This window comes from Astatotilapia calliptera, chromosome 20 (assembly GCF_964374335.1).
Source record: "Astatotilapia calliptera chromosome 20, fAstCal68.1, whole genome shotgun sequence".
NCBI lineage: Eukaryota > Metazoa > Chordata > Actinopteri > Cichliformes > Cichlidae > Astatotilapia > Astatotilapia calliptera.
The window spans coordinates 18253334-18269524 of record NC_137441.1 but is presented as its reverse complement, the minus strand read 5'-3'; the positions used below and the strand labels follow the sequence as shown (position 1 = coordinate 18269524).

The 16191-nt window shown below is 40.5% G+C and overlaps 1 protein-coding gene across 4 annotated transcripts in view; it reads right to left on the bottom strand.

Annotated features, from left to right (window-relative positions):
- igsf21b (immunoglobin superfamily, member 21b) overlaps window positions 1-13934 on the bottom strand; it is a 48017-nt gene extending 34083 nt beyond the window's left edge. For 3 of the 4 annotated variants that reach the window (XM_080294437.1, XM_080294438.1, XM_080294439.1), the window contains exon 1: window positions 13710-13931. Coding sequence is in view for 1 of the 4 variants with exons in the window: in XM_026154579.2 (XP_026010364.1) it covers window positions 13710-13770 (61 nt within the window). In the remaining 3 variants the exon portion in view is untranslated. Of the gene's footprint in view, window positions 1-13709 lie in introns of all 4 variants that reach the window. The other variant, XM_026154579.2, reaches the window with a different exon arrangement.
- Window positions 13935-16191: the final 2257 nt, after the last annotated feature.

The following is a 16191-nucleotide window of genomic DNA, read 5'->3' as shown; positions in this document are numbered from 1 at the left end:
TAGCATTTGCGATAAGTTTCAGTCCGGCTTTCGCAGAGCTCACTCCACAGAATCAGCCCTTCTTAGGGTCTCAAGTGACATTTTGATGAGTAATGATGCAGGAAAATGTTTGGTCCTACTTATGTTGGACCTAACATCAGCTTTTGACACTGTTGACCACCACATCCTCCTTGAAAGGCTTAAACATTGGGTTGGTGTATCTGGTACTGCCTTGGAGTGGTTCTCCTCATATCTACATTAGAGATGGCACGATACCACTTTTTTATGTCCGATACCGATATCATAAATTTGGATAGCTGCCGATACCGATATGAATCCGATACAGTGTTTTTTTTAAATCAATAACACTGTTTTTTTTTTTATATCTTGCTGCATTTTGTATAAGTTCATAGTCAAGTTTAAATAAACAACAACACTAAAGCTATTCTGTTATACCTGTATGTAAAAAATACACTGCACCCAAAATAGTTCATAGTTCAGCAATACTGATCAATCTAATAAACTTAAACCTGCACCATTCTCCCTATTCTGGTATTTTAAAGAGTACTTAGCAGAAATATTAAACAACCTAACTAATAGCAAGCAAAAAAAAAAATAGGGAACCACCCACCCTCCACCTCATGATTCTTAATCGACGTAATCAACTTTAATTTGATGCAGGTTGGAAAAAAAATGCACAGAAATAAATTATTTTTCAAGAATAATTAAATACATTCAACATCTTTCTTCAACAGAACTGTAGACTGCACAGATGGTATCTTCCCAAAGGAAAAAGTACTATAGTTTACTAGGGTATATTAGACTTAATAGTTACTATATACAGTAATGGACTTCTATATATTTTATGTCAGATTAAAACTTTGGGTGTAAGATTCAGATAATTATTTATTAAAAGCTAGACATTTTAAATGAGAATAAGAAAGAAAAGTATGTCTTTGTGCCCCCCTTTTCCCTGTTAATGCCCTATCCTCCCCCCTGGCTAAACTTTGCTAGATCCGCCCCTGCACAGTTACCAGCCGTTAGCTGCGTAGAAAAGGATCCTGGTGTAGAAAGTAATATTAAATAAATTCTAACAACAGCTTATCGAGGTTAAACGTGCTGCTGTTATTCAGCCACTGGTTTCCTCTTTCTGGTGCAAAGTGGGCCAAAAACAAACAAGAGACACGGACTCGCAACAGAAAAGCCGATCAGCTGATCATTGATCAGTTTCATGATTGAAGAAGCAGCAGGAGAGGGAGGGGGAGAGAAGAGGCAGTCGCTCCATATATCGGTTGTTAAACTTAACGATGGAATGCTTTACAAACATTCAGAGATGAACTTACACACTTGCTTTACTTCTCTCTGGGATCACTTCCTCGGAGATGAAATGCTGGTTTGGTAGCGAGGCTATAAATACACACAGCCGCTCTATCACATGATGCATACTGCTCCGACGTGCTACGGTTATGAGCCGAGTTACACCGTGTCGCAAGTTTTGTGAGGTGCTTTTTTGATATTTAATGGATCTGATTACATTTTTTATTTCTCTCCGATATCCGATCCAGTAATTTACGTCAGTATCAGACCGATACCGATACGTAATATCGGATCGGTCCATCTCTAATCTACATAACCAATCTTTTTCTGTGGTGGTCTCTGATTTTAGGTCATCCTCTACCTCCCTTACTTGTGGTGTCCCTCAGGGTTCGGTTTTGGGGCCTTTATTGTTCTTAATATATCTTCTCCCCCTCCAGCATATAATGGGCTCTTTTAGGACATTTCTTATCACTGTTATGCTGATGATATTCAGTTGTACATTTCTTTTAAGCTCCAGGATTTATCTAAGCTTCAGCTTCTAAATGACTGCTTAGATTCCATCAAACGTTGGATGGCTGCAAATTTCCTCCAACTCAACGATGGGAAAACTGAAGGCCTCATATATGCTCCGGACAGATTTGTATCCCAGATAGTGAAAACCCTTGGTCCTCTTTCTGTGTATGTTAAATCCTCTATCAGGTGTCACTTTTAGGTGTCACTTTTGACGCGACTCTCACATTGGATGGGCATGTGAAATCTCTGGTTCGGTCTTGTTTTTATCATTTAAGAAATGTGGCTAAGTTCAGCCCTATTTTATCTCGCCCTAAACTGGAGATTGTCAGGGTCCTGGGTCTGAGCGACCCAGGATCCCTGGGCAGTCATGGACTAATGATATTATATGTATTTTTGGTGTTGCTGCTGCTCTTTTCCATGCTTGTAGGTGTGTGTGTGTGTGTGTGTGTGTGTATGGGTGCAGGTGTGTATGTACACTGGTTTACAGGTGCCTTCAGGCCTGGTGGGTGTGGCCCTGCTAGGGGACTGGCCACACCCGAAGCTACACAGCTGCCGCTGATCAGGGCTCGTCAGGGGAGTTACTTAGGAGAGTCTTGGAGCTCCCACTGACGTGGGATCATTCCTTGAGATTTCATGTTAGTCTTCTGCTTAGTTAAGTCTGTGAGTGTATGCTTACTGGAATTAAGTGTCTTGATGGCTGCCTCTGTTATTTTCCCCTCAGGAGGAACATCGGAGGGCAGCAGGCACAGGGTGTGTGTGGACACACGAGAGTGGAGAACATGACACGGGAGAGCACGGGGATTTACTGTTATTGTTTCCACACACTGTAAATAAACGCACTGTTTATACACAGAGCACCGCGCCTGAGTCCTCCTTCCCCACATCCCCACAGTCTGCCATGCCAAACTGTGACAGAGATAGCTATACTTGCATTGATTTCCTCACGCTTGGACTATTGCAACTCTTTGTTTATGTGTCTAAGCAAAGGTTCTCTGGATTGTCTGCAGGTTGTGCTAAATGCTGCAGCTAGGCTGTTGACAAAATTCTCCAGGTATTCACATGTGACACCATTGCTATTTCAGCTACACTGGCTTCCTGTTGAATTTAGAGTACATTTTAAGATCCTGGTCTTGACATTTAGAGCCTTGCATAGGCTGGAACCATCCTACATCTCCGACCTGCTACAGCCCTATGTCCCCAGCAGGTCCCTGAGGTCATCTGATCGGGGCTTACTTGCTATAAAACAGACTAAGATGAGAACAAAGGGTGACAGAGCTTTTGCCACTGTGACTCCAAGATTGTGGAACTCTCTCCCTCATACATTAAGAATTGTGGACTCGGTAGTTGTTTTTAAAAAACAACTCAAAACTCACCTTTTTAAAACTGTTTTTGGTTAATTTTTTGCCTGTTTTATTTTGTCTGTTTTACCCTTTTATTATTTGTTATCTTATGTGCAGCACTTTGTGATTCTGTCTAGAAAAGTGCTATATAAATAAAATTGTATTTATTTATTTATATACAAAAGTTCATTACATGACAGCACCAGATCAAGTGTGTGACCATTTCCATGAGTTGGATCACTCACCCACTGAGTGAAAATAAGAGTTGATAAGGTTCCTTTACTAGTGGTCCAGTCTCAGAAAAAACATATATGTTAAAATAATCAACAATTAAAACATGATCATAACCTAGCACAAGTAAGTCAAAAGAATTAACACAAAAATCCTTAACCCATTTCAGTGGACCATACACCACAGTGTAGACAATTGAAGGAGTTCAGTTCCAGAAGCTGCACTTTAAAGCTGGGGTAGAAAACGGGTAACAGTTGTCGACAGTGAATTTTGGATTTAAATACAGAAGCTAGCCCTCTACCTTTACCAGTGGTCCGGGGAGAGCTGAGAAATGAACATTGGGGGGGAAGAAATTCCAAGCAAGAACTCCTTTGTGGGTGGCTGTAGCTCAGGTGGCAGCGCAGGTCATCCACTAATCAGAAGGTCGGTGGTTCGATCCCTCCTGGCTGCATGCCAAATATCCCTGGGCAAGATACTAACCCCATGTTTGCCTACTGGTGGTGGTCAGAGGGCCTGGTGGCACCAGTGTCCGGCAGCCTCGCCTCTGTCAGTGTGCCCCAGGGCAGCTGTGGCTACCAGTGTGTGAATGTGTGTGTGAATGGGTGAATGACTGAATGTAGTGTAAAGCGCTTTGGGGTCCTTAGGGACTAGAAAAGCGCTATACAAATGCAGGCCATTTACCATTTCACCGGGTTGAAGCCAAGTTTCTGTTGGCCCAAGTTGCGCCAACAGAAACTTTCTGCCAAGTTGGGCCAACAAATGCTTTCATAAATCACGGCCAGTGTATAACAGCGCTATCCAAAACATGATTAAACTGGTGCTAACCGAAGTGCATCTCAGAAGGCGAAGGTGTCTATAATTTGGGCCACTTCTGTAGGACGACAACCACTGCCACTGGAGGCTTCGCTGGCAGGTCTGAAGGAACAGGAAGACAAAAAGGATTTATCCAGCGATGACATCTGGATACTTACATGACTCATCTTTTTTAGTGCTTCCAAGGAGGAAAAGTGAATGGTAGGCAGCATAGTCAATCAAGTATGTCCGCCAGTAGTGGAGGAAGGCTTCCTGGCTGATTTCTCAGATCAAATGTTGGCAGTTTAACTGGCTAAAAGCTCAAAGTGTTTGGCTTTCATAGATGAGTGGAGCAGAGCCATCAGGGCAATATGAAAAAAGAAAAATAACAACATCCTGCAGATAGAACCCAGCTTGCTGTGCACACTGATGCCATCTTTATTGAAAAGACATTTCGGGGAGTGTTATTGCAGAATATTAATAATGAATTTAGCCAAAAATAATTAGCCACAAAGGATTTGCCTGTTTCCCTCGATGCTCACTTAAGTGTTTATTTAAATGAGCGCACCTTAAAGCAGATAACATGTAAGCTAGGGAGGAAATGGCTCATTAATTTGGAACATCATTCTTTACCCTGGCTGGAAAATAGTTTGCTGCCCACCGTAAAGCTAAAACAGAAGAAAACTGAAGAAAATAAGAACAACCCTAGGTTTCTCTTCAGCACTGTAGCCAGGCTGACAAAAAGTCAGAGCTCTGTTGACCCAACTATTCCTTTAACGTTAACTAGCAATCAGTTAATCAATTTCTTCACAAATGAAATTTTAACCATTACAGAAAAAATTACTCATAATCATCTCACAGACATAACATTATCTACAGATACTTTAAGTACCAGTGATATTCATTTAGAATCTTTCTCTGCAGCTGAGTTAACTTCAACAATTACTTACTCCAAACTATCAACGTGTCTTTTAGACCCCATTCCTACAAAACTGCTCAAAGAAGTCCTGCCATTAATTAATGCTTGTTACAGCCCTAGCAAGGCCTCCTCTTGAAATTGCCCTTGTGTGGGTGTGGTGTTCTCTCTTTGCCTCCTCCTCTCTTGCTCCTCCCACCCCTCTCTCTTGCTTTCAATCTGCCCTCTCTCCAGGACGCACCTGCTGTTCATTGGCCTCGTTTGGCATCTGGACCCAGTCAGCAATCCCCTCTCTGAGGTTATATATGCTGGGGAAGAATTGTATGATGTGGGGTGGTGTTTCTGTGGCTCTACAATGTGTTTTGGGTGATAGAAAGGTCCCACTGCGAGATTGTCTGGGCTGTGATGTGGAAGCAGTGGGGAGAGTAGCTGCTTAAGTGAGTATTGTGGCTTGTGGGCCACAACAGCAGCAGCAGCAGTAGAGCTTACTGCTGCTAGTGACAGGATGAGCCTTTGGGCCCTTGGAAGGGTCAAATGATCATCATATGACCCTAGAACTGAAGAAGCTTCTCGGATGAGACGTGAAACATCTTCAAGCAACTTAAAGAAGTCCAGATGTTTTTCTTTCCAGGCTCCTTAGACTTGAAATTGATTAGAAATCTCAGTCTACAGTTAATACAATGCAAAATACTACATAATGTACAGTATACAGGTCAATGGATGTTCAGTATGGGTTTTATGTCTTCTAAGGACTGCTCACACTGTCAAGGGAAAACACCTTGCAGTTTTGTCCAAGCTCTTGGGTTCTGTCCACCTGTTCAGAGGTTCTGGTGCTGGATATGTGAAGACTTATCAAAGTGTTTGAAATGTAACATTCCAGTCTCCACTTCAGTTTGCTTGTTGGTCGACTTAGATGATGTCACTACAGAGATGAATACAGCCCACAAGGCTCTCACTGCCCTATGCTTGCCAAGAAGACCGTCCTCATGAACTGGAAAAATTAAAATAATGATAATTCTAACCAATATAGAGACCGTCTGATAGATCATATTAATCTACCAGTAGCCATGCTGCTCCTAGGCGGGTCTGGGGCAGGCTTATGGACTTGGAGTTCTGGGGGTGCTCTGCCTCTAGGCTGGGGTTCTGGTTGGGCCTGGGTCCTGATTAGTGTGTCGACAGGATTGTGAGTGGGTGCATGCACGGGGGCCCTGCCTAGGGGCAGGAGGCCTCTAGTGCATCAGTGGAACTGGGGGGAGCTATTTAGCTGGCAAGAGGTTGTTACCATCCTTTGCATGTGGTCTCTGCTCGTAAAGATGTGGAGGGCAGGGGATCTGACAGACGTGGAGGATAAACTCAACCTGGGTGTCTATTGTCTTATGTAGTCTGGGAGTTGACTAATTGTTGGGCTGGCTGTTTCTCCTCTGCGGTGGGCTTGGATTGAGTGGCAGCGGAGCCTGCGGGCTTGTCGCAGCTGCCCTCTGTGGCTTCTGCACTGTGGCTACTGGGTAACCTCCCAGCTCTTTTCTAGGTGGGTGGTGCGATTCCTCCTTGTGCTCTCATGTTCTGGGGATCATATATATTTATATCGATCTATCTGCCATGCCTGCTTCATGTCCTGGGGGGAGGGCTTTGGCCCCCCACTGTTAGACACTTACATGGAGAAACCTAATGAATAAAAGCGCGCTCACAACACAGATGTGCACAAAGGTGTGCAAACAGGTACTCAGAGACAGACAGTATCTTGGTTGGCTGCTACATCTAAGCATATCATGCACTATTAATACTGTATGCTGCTCAGTAACACTGAATATTTATTATTTACTGTTGCTTATGCTTATGTTGGTTCTTGCTGTGGTTTCCTTACTGTGTTGTTTTCTTTTCAGCAGGTGATCAAGCAGATTTTCAGTCTATTGTTTCTCCTCTATTTTTTTCCTCTCCTTCTGTTAACTCCCTTCCCAGCTTCTCTTTCCGTTTTCTTTCTCTTTCCCTGTTGCTGTGCCTCCCACAGGCTGCTTCTGCTGAAGGTTTGTTCCCTGTAAGAGTTCTCCCACTGTCCCTCGTCTGATTGATTTGTTCTTGTTTTCTCTGTTTTGTCTGTATTATTGTAGGGTTTTTAATTTACAATATAAAGCACATTGAGGAAATCACTGTAGTGATTTAGCACTGCATAATATAATAAATAATAATAGTATTTACTTGAATTTAACATTCAGTTCAATTCGAGGGCAGCTTGAATTAAACTGAAGACCACTCATCATGTCCTCTGCCATTACAGTGAGGCTCACCTTCATGAGGCTGATCTGTGCTGCATGATGTCATCCTGCCTCAGATTATTTTTCCCCATGTTTTCTCTTTTAATCCTCCCTGCAGCTTTTTATCCACAGAGCCAGCCATTTGCCAAACTCTGTCTCCCCCAACACACACACACACACACACACACACACACACACACACACGCAATGTGGCAAAGAGATTAACACATAAAAGAATAATAATACTGAAATGTCAAAAAAAAAAAACCCTAAACAAAACAGACAACAAAAAAGCCAGAGAGAACATATTTTGTAATGAGATTAATGTTAGTCAAATGAGATATAGAGAAGTGATATGATTCTTCCCTGTCAGGACAGTGTGTGTGAATTGTAAAACTAAGTTCATGACATAGACATAGACCATGTCTTGTGTTTGCTGGGGGATAAAGTTAGGACAAGCCCCTCTATTCTCCCATTATAGGATGCAAGACAGTCTGCCCTCCTGTCAGAAAATAGACTCCAACATCCAAACACATGAACACCAAACTGAAAAAACACAACTACAAATCTGCAATTCATGTTGCTTCTCTAGACATTAGGAATGGTGAACTTTAATGAGACAAAACAAAAGCTGCTTTAAAATGGAAAATAATGAGACTCACCTCACATTAATGCCCTTCTTTGCTCACAGAGCTCAGATCTTTATTTAAAACCATCACGTCTGTTATCTAGCTGCTTAACCTGAGCCCAAAATCCTCACAAAAAGAGAACTGGTGTATGAAATATCTTTCATCTTCTCGAATAGCTGTTCAGTTCCTTCCAGAGCAAATACCATGGCCATATCACTGTGATGGACACATTTAATTATTTCTCTGTGTTCCTTTATTTGGAAATGTACCTTGTAAGCCATTTTACCTCCATTAATAACCAATGAAATTTTATTGGTTGAAGATTTTAATTGGGACTGGTTGTCTTCTGTCTTGCAGTTTCATTCTAAGTATCATTCATTTAATATCATACAACACTGATTTACAAACCTCATTATCCAATCTTTTATTCACAATGGAACATAGAAAACCTGTCAAAGGTTTAAAGTGTGATAGTGTATCATTTTAAGAAAAATTGTTGTTGTTGTAGTAATAGTAATAGTTGTAGTTTGATTTGATGGCAATAACTCATCACAAAAAAGCTGGGAGAGGGCAAGAAAGGCTGGAAATGTAACACCTGGAGGAACATTTTGCAACTAATTGGGTTGACTGTCAAAAGATCAGTAACATGATTAGGTATAAAAAAGAGTGCATTGGAAAGGAAGCGCTTTTAAAAAGTAAAGATGAGCAGAGGTGCACCAATCTGCAAAGAACTATTTCTACAAATTGTGGAACAATTTCACAGTAATGTTTTAGAACACCCTGAATTGGATAAGCAGAAGAAAATAGATTGATATTCCTAAATATAAAATTGTGACGACTTTTATCAGAAAGTATCATCAAAAAATTCCAAGAATCTGGAAAAGGACAAGACTGAAAATGAATATCGGACCATGACTAAGTGAATATGTGTTGAATATGTATTTAATTTCTTTTACAGTTTTTCTCCATTGGTTTGGCTCATTTCTTGAAACAGAAATTACATTCTCAAAACTCTAAGATCATTTGGCAAAACACTCTTACAGTTTAGCACAACACTATAGCTCACCTGCAAAAGCTCATATCTCTTCCAAAACTGTTCACTCAGGCTTCAATCTAAATCCCTTTCGCATTTAAACAGTCAGTGTCTCCAAAATGGCAAAGATCCTTCTCAATAGCTTTGGCTCATTTCTCGACACAGATCGGACATTCTCATCATTCTTGGTGCTTTTGTCAAAAATAAACCTGGATGGTTGATCACAACAACATGGTCCACCTGCAAAAGCTCATATCTCTCCTAAAACAGTTCCCTCATGTGTCAAAACTACATTTCTTTCTAATCTGAATAGTCAGTGCCCCCAAAATATATCGTCCCTTTGGCATTGTGTGAGTGCTGCCATACAAAATGTTTAGATGTTTTGTCACTATGGCAGAGGACCAACAATATACAACAGAAAAGAGTAGCTTCCAAGGTTTGACATCACAGATTGCACTCACACTACCAAGGAAATTATAACCATTTTTTATTCACACTCAAAGAAAGTTTCATACATATGTAAAAAAAACCTGGGACATCCACTGTGACCCGGTGGCCAATAATATTACGGCCACATCTTCGGCCCTTGGCCAGGTTGAAGCCAGCTTCATCCACGAACACCAGGATGTGAGGGATCTCATATCCTTCCAATGACATTATTCTCTAAAATAGAGTAAAGAACATACAGAAGAGTCATATACATACAGAAGAGTCATATACTACAGTTAGACAATGACATGTTCTCCCCCACAGGTTCAATATACTACAGGCCACTACTCCAGTGGTTCTAAACTAGTGATAGGCCTATGTGGAAGTACTGCAGGGGTATTTGATAGAAAGGGGAGTGGGAAATACTGATGACTTACTGAGATGTTACAGTAAAACCTACAGTATTAGATAGATTTGATTGGGAGACAATAAAATAAGGATTATAATGAGAATCGTATCATACAGTAAACTGCAGTTTTCTGTTGAAATTGTTGAAGTCAGATGAAGCAAATACTGATTCTGAAATCAGGTAAAGGAGGTATTGAAACCAAATAAGTGAACTACTGCTTACTGTGATTACGGGTAAGGTTATAATGAGAGACAACCAGTAACTGACTTACATTTATATACTGGTAGCGCAGCTCCTTCACTCTGTCAGAGTTCCTCTCAAATGGTACCCTGTAGATTTGTTTCATTGTCATCTGATGCTTCTTCAAAACCCGGTCTATTGTGGAGATGCTTAATGTGTTTATATTCTGGAATATATGATTGTCCTGAAGGATGGCATCACGGATCTGTCTCAATGTGATGGCATTATTTGCGGCCTCTTCCCCTTATTCCTCCACCACGCATTCTCAGTCCTCCTCTTCTTCTTCTTCTTCCTCCTCTTCCTTGAGGAAGAACTTCCTCTTGTCCGTTTGCTTGGCCTTGTCTATCCTTGTTCAGAGATCAGACTGGCTCTGGTCAAGCTCTATATATCCGTGTTTGGCAGCACACAATCATGGAACACACCTGTGTGTGACACTACCCCTTCGTTAGTCTAGTTTCACCTGACTGTCAACGACTGTCATCAATTTATCAAATATTCAAAGAAATTCATATATGGTATTCATGGTATTATGTTCTTGACCAATTTTGACAATTGAACAGACAGTTGTGCATGCGAGTACTTATACAATGAAATCATGCTGACATGTTTTGGAGAGAATGATCATTAGACTGAGAATCAACTAATCAGTTTAGATCTACAAGATCTATTCATTTGGAAAATGTGCTAAATGTGGGCTAACTGTATAACTGTAGGCTACGTGTACTTAATCATTTGCAAAGATGCACTGAGACAATTGAGACATGTACTAAGGTATTTGCCATTTGATAAAATGAATGAGAAATGCCATTCTGTTATGAACATTTGCCAAGAGGTTTGGAGGTTTGTCCATGTTATTTTGAGAATGTAATTTCTGTTTCAAGAAATGAGCCAAACCAATGGAGAAAAACTGTAACACATCTCCATCTCTTATCAGGTTTTTACTTCTTGCTGTTGAAATAACAGGTAATAAGTGTAAGTAGTAGCTATTAAAATGGGCTCTCTCCTGGCCTCATTGAAGGGCATGAGGTCTACTTATATATTTTTTTATTCTTATAAATATAGCATATAATTTGGTTAAATGTAGGGGATTAATAGTGGTGGTGGACATGTAGTGTCCTGGAATACAGCTTGATGTCATTTATGCAGAGTAGGTGAATAAGGTTTACTCCAGTCCATATTAGGCATCTGTAGCCAGTCTTGTCAATGATCTCACTGAGGCGGTTCAGGCCTATGCAGAACAGCAGTGGGAACAGAGCATCTCCTTGGTAGATCCCACATTTGATGGTGACTTGTGCTGTGCTGTTGTATGCCACATCCGCACTGAATTCCTGATTAAGGCTCTACAGTTGTAGAGCCTTAATCAGGACCATCTTGTACAGTTCTACGCATTCTAGTATCCATGTGTGAGGCATTGAGTCATGAGGCTTTCTTGTAGTCAATCCAGGCAGTGCACAGGTTGGTCAGTCTGGTCTTACAGTATCAAGTGACTGCTCTGTCTGCAGGTAGTTGGTGATTTGCTCCTCCAGTGTTTCTGCCCATTCCTTTCTGGGTCCCGCTCAGATATTGAGCCATGTGCTAGTTCATCTTAGTTGCTATGATGGAGCTTCCATGTGGTGCTGAGGTAGGTTATTGGCTGGTAGTTTGATGGGGCTGATCCTTGCTGAGGATCTTTGGGGATCAGGACTGTCTGGCCTTACTTTTATCAAAAAATGTTTTGATAAAAGTAAAAAAAACATTTGGTGCCTAAGTCTCAAAATGGTAATGTCAGGGATGAAGTGATTGACTGATTTTGTGTGTTTTGACATGTGTGTTTTAGTATTTTTAGCAACTGTTTTGAGAACTGCGTTAGGAATAATTATAATTTCAATCTGCTGTAAGAATTATGCCAAATTGAAAAACTAATCACAAAAGTCTTTCACAGAAGAACATTTTAAACCCCTCCTGCATCGCACAGTTGCCCTAATAGTCCACTCAAAATCCTGAACTGAAAATTAACTGGAGCAAGTAAAGTGGGTTAATGTAGATTTATGAGTTAAACTGCAGTTTAAATGAGATAAAGCGATGAGCAGGACCCCTCCAAAGCCTATGATGTAATGACAGCATCTAAATTGTTTCTATTAAACTATGAATTAGAAATCAAATATTCCTTTGCATTTTATTTTATGTTATTCATGTTTCATAATTTCTTTAAATGTAAGTTTCAAATTGCATGAATGAATTCTTTCCTTTTTCCCCTCATATGGAATTGTCATGTGTAATTCCCATTGCACCTCCATGATGTTGTCTTTGGGCTCCACATCACGTTAGTGAAGGAGCTCGTTCTCCCGGAGAAAATAATTCATGAACCAAAATCTAGACGGACATTTTGAAGATCATAGATCGCAAATCTCTGACTTCTGCTTTGGGATTAGCATTCATGCACTCTGTGGTTTGAGCAGCCGCTAACATTTAATCATTTTAAAGTACAGATTACCTTGAGCAATATGGGTCATGGTTAGACAATGGGCTTTTTTATCCCTAAGGGCAAAAATCTCTGAGCAGGATTAAGTAACTTACTAAAGGACAGCTTTCCTACTCTGAAGCTTTAACAAAAGGCTTAATAAACATCCAAATTTCCTTTCATAAAAATGGATTTCAACAAGATCCATGAGAAAGACTGCAGCTGCTGAATTTGTAACATTAAATCTATGTTTACATAATCCTCACATAGCTGCAAATTTTAAAAAGCTGATAAAGTTTTTGAGGTTTTTAAACATTTAATAGCTTCCAGACAACCTCTGGTTTCCAGTCAATTCACCTCAGCCAAAATACAAAAAAATAGATATAACATATAACTTATGATATGCAAAGTCATCTGTGTACACAGTCCAAAGTAAGGCTGGGCTGACCATTGGCATGTTGTCCTAAAGTTCTCATGAAGATCATTTCACAATACAGAAAACATCATTATTTGCATGGAGATTTTTAGTAATTTGTTCAAGGAGTACTATGACGCTTGATGACTAAGGTCGATGTCAAGACTGTTGACATCGACCTTAGACAGCCATGCCCTGTGACCCAGCCCTGTCGGTGACTCTAAATAGGATAAGCAGAATAAAATAGATGGATTTCTAAGGATTTGGAAGAAAATAAATACCTTAATTAAGCAAATTATTAATTGCAGAGTTAACACAAAACAATTGTCATGTAGTGATGTGTCCTGTCAAACTACTGTTCCAAATGTGTAAAAATACTGGCATGATGGCATGATCCTTTCACTATGCGCGCGCGCGCACACACGCACACACACACACACACACACACACACACACACACACACACACACACACACACACACACACACACACACACACACACACACACACACACACACACACACACACTCTTACTCTCTTGAGTATCAGTATAAAAAGTGCATTGTTCTCTCTCAGGTGATTAACTTCATCACAAGTAAGTTTATGTGAAACCATCATGTTCCCTGAAACAAATGATTTAAAAAACACTTATAACTGCTACTACTACCTATAACTACTCTTAGAAACTGACTTTTTTGACTACTGAAAAGACCACACAAAGGCAAAATCAATAATATCAACAAGGAATCACAAAGCACACCCCTATGTACTTACCTGTTGTAAGACTGAAAATGTGAAGCAGAAGGAGGAGGCAGAGGACAAGAGAAGCAGTCATCCTGCTGGGTGCTGCTGCTCACAGCTGAGGATGCTCCATCTGTTATAAGAGCGGAGGATGACAGCAGCATTTCATCTCCCATACTTCACTCTGAGGCAGCTTTGCTCAGCAGCTCGGGTTTAAACTCGGAGGATTACAGCATCTCTCTCTCTCTCTCTTGTTTTTGTTTCTACACCTCACTCTCAGTGCATCTCCATGTCTGCTTCCCTGTTTTGTCTGCCAGAATATTTAACATTCTGTCCTATTTTCTGTTTCCTTGTTCAAGTTGAACAAGCTCTCTCTCTGCTGTGGCTTAATGTATGCTGCTTATCACAATCCAGCATTTGTTTTTGTTTTTTTCTCTGGATAGGTTTATGTGAAAAAGCACAAAAATGTGCTATAAGAAATCCCATGTAATTAAGCTTTCGTGTGTTTCATGTGATGCCAATTAAAACATTAAAACATGTATATATTTTATATTATTTCTCATGGAGGGTTTTTGGCGGGGCAAAAAATATACAAGCAGTATATTAATACTACGTGTGATTTATGCAGTATGTGTGTGGTTGGCTACTAAAAATAGTTCATGGTTGACTGTTCCAACAGCCTAAAGGTTTAGTATCATACAGGGATGCTCGGGAGAGAGAGCTACTCTGGCTGTGGGATGTATAAAATGTAGAAAGCATTTTCTGTGTTTTAGCATTATATGTTTCTCAAATTTCTCTGATTATCATCCACTACCAGTCAAACATTTCAGAACATCCCAGTTTTTCCAGGTATTTATTGAAAATTATGCAGTTTAATGTCTCATAAAATTAACAGCAATGTTTTCATCCTAGATTGGGTGAACAAAAACAATGGCAACTGTGTAAAGTTTTTCTGTTATGCCTGTTTCATTCATTTTTAAAGCCAGATAACTTTGGGAGAGTTGCCGTCCCATCTCCATCATCATCAGCTTTCCTTGGGCTATTAACAATTTTTAAAAACTCTGTTTTTACATCACATTCAGTTCAATTGAATTCAGTTTTATTTATCTAGCGCTAAATGACAACAACAGTCACCTCAAGGCGCTTTATATTGTAAGGTAGACCCTACAATAATAATGTTGGTTGATGTGGTTAGCAAGATGAAACACATCTGTTACAATGACTAAAACTTGTTTACTTGCTAACGTTAGCTGTGTTGCCACACAAAGCGCAGTTCTTAGCTGAACTAAGACCAGTGATTTATCCACAATATATATATATGTGGAAATCACCTGAAGAAAAGCTGCCGGTCGCTTAGCTTCACCAGCTTCAGTCACTGTTAAAACCCTTGTTTTGTCCTTGGGTCATTTTTGTCTTCTAAAGAAATCTTTTTTTCTATCAAAAATGTGTTTATTTTCATCAAATGGTCTGAAAATAACAAAAGTTATTCAGTACTATGCTATGTATGATTGGAAGAAGTTTTAAGTAATCTGATTTATTTATGGGGTTTTTTATTGGATTTTATAACACCTGTTGTCCTCGGGGCCAAAAATGTCCCCAAAGTACAAAGTGTTGCAAAGGGACATATTTTCACACCATACTTCTTTCAAACATCTTTGATCTTGGATCACTGATGTGTGGGGTCAAGCAAAGGTCATAACCATAACAACAACAACAACAACAGGCAGCACAATGAGGAGGCAGGTGCTCTACATCCAGTTCAATTGTATTTATACAGCGCCAAATCACAACAACAGTTGCATCACGGTGCTTCATATTGCAAGGTAGACCCTACAATAATACATACACAGAAAGTATGCTCACAAGCCTCCATTGCACTGGAGGACTTTGCACTTGGAGAGGACTCTGTCCATTCCAACACAACATCCCAAGTAAACCGGGGAACTTTGAGATAAAAACGTGGGCAGTATGTGATGCCAGGTCCAGCTGTACATGGAACATGCTAGTGTATGATGGCAAACCATCTGGCCTGCAGTCAGGGCATGCAAGTTGTCCCTAACATTGCAGAAGGTTTCCAAAAGAAAACAATCACCAGTAACAATTTGTTTACTGTATATGACCCTTGGCCTGCAACTGCAGAAAAGAAGGCTGTCCATGATGGGACCAGGGCCCTATTTCAGGAAGCCGGTTTAGTGCAAACTCTGAGTAAGTATACCCTGAGTTAACGAAAACTCTGGGTTTTCGGTTTCACAAAGCGAGTTTAGATTAATTCTGAGTGAGTTACTATGACGACACACTCCGTGAAGCTAACCTGCCCCCTAGCAGGTTTACTTCAACTAACCCTGACCTTCTCCGCCTCTTTGTCAGAAACCTGACTGTAGGAAGTGTCAGACATGGCGTGCCCCTTCCCTGAAGAGCCAGTAGATGTTGAAGCCCAAATTCTCCGCAGAGCTCTCCGCCGGGAGAGAGTGATTAGAGCGCGTTTGGACATTTTATCATTTCCTGATGATTTTCT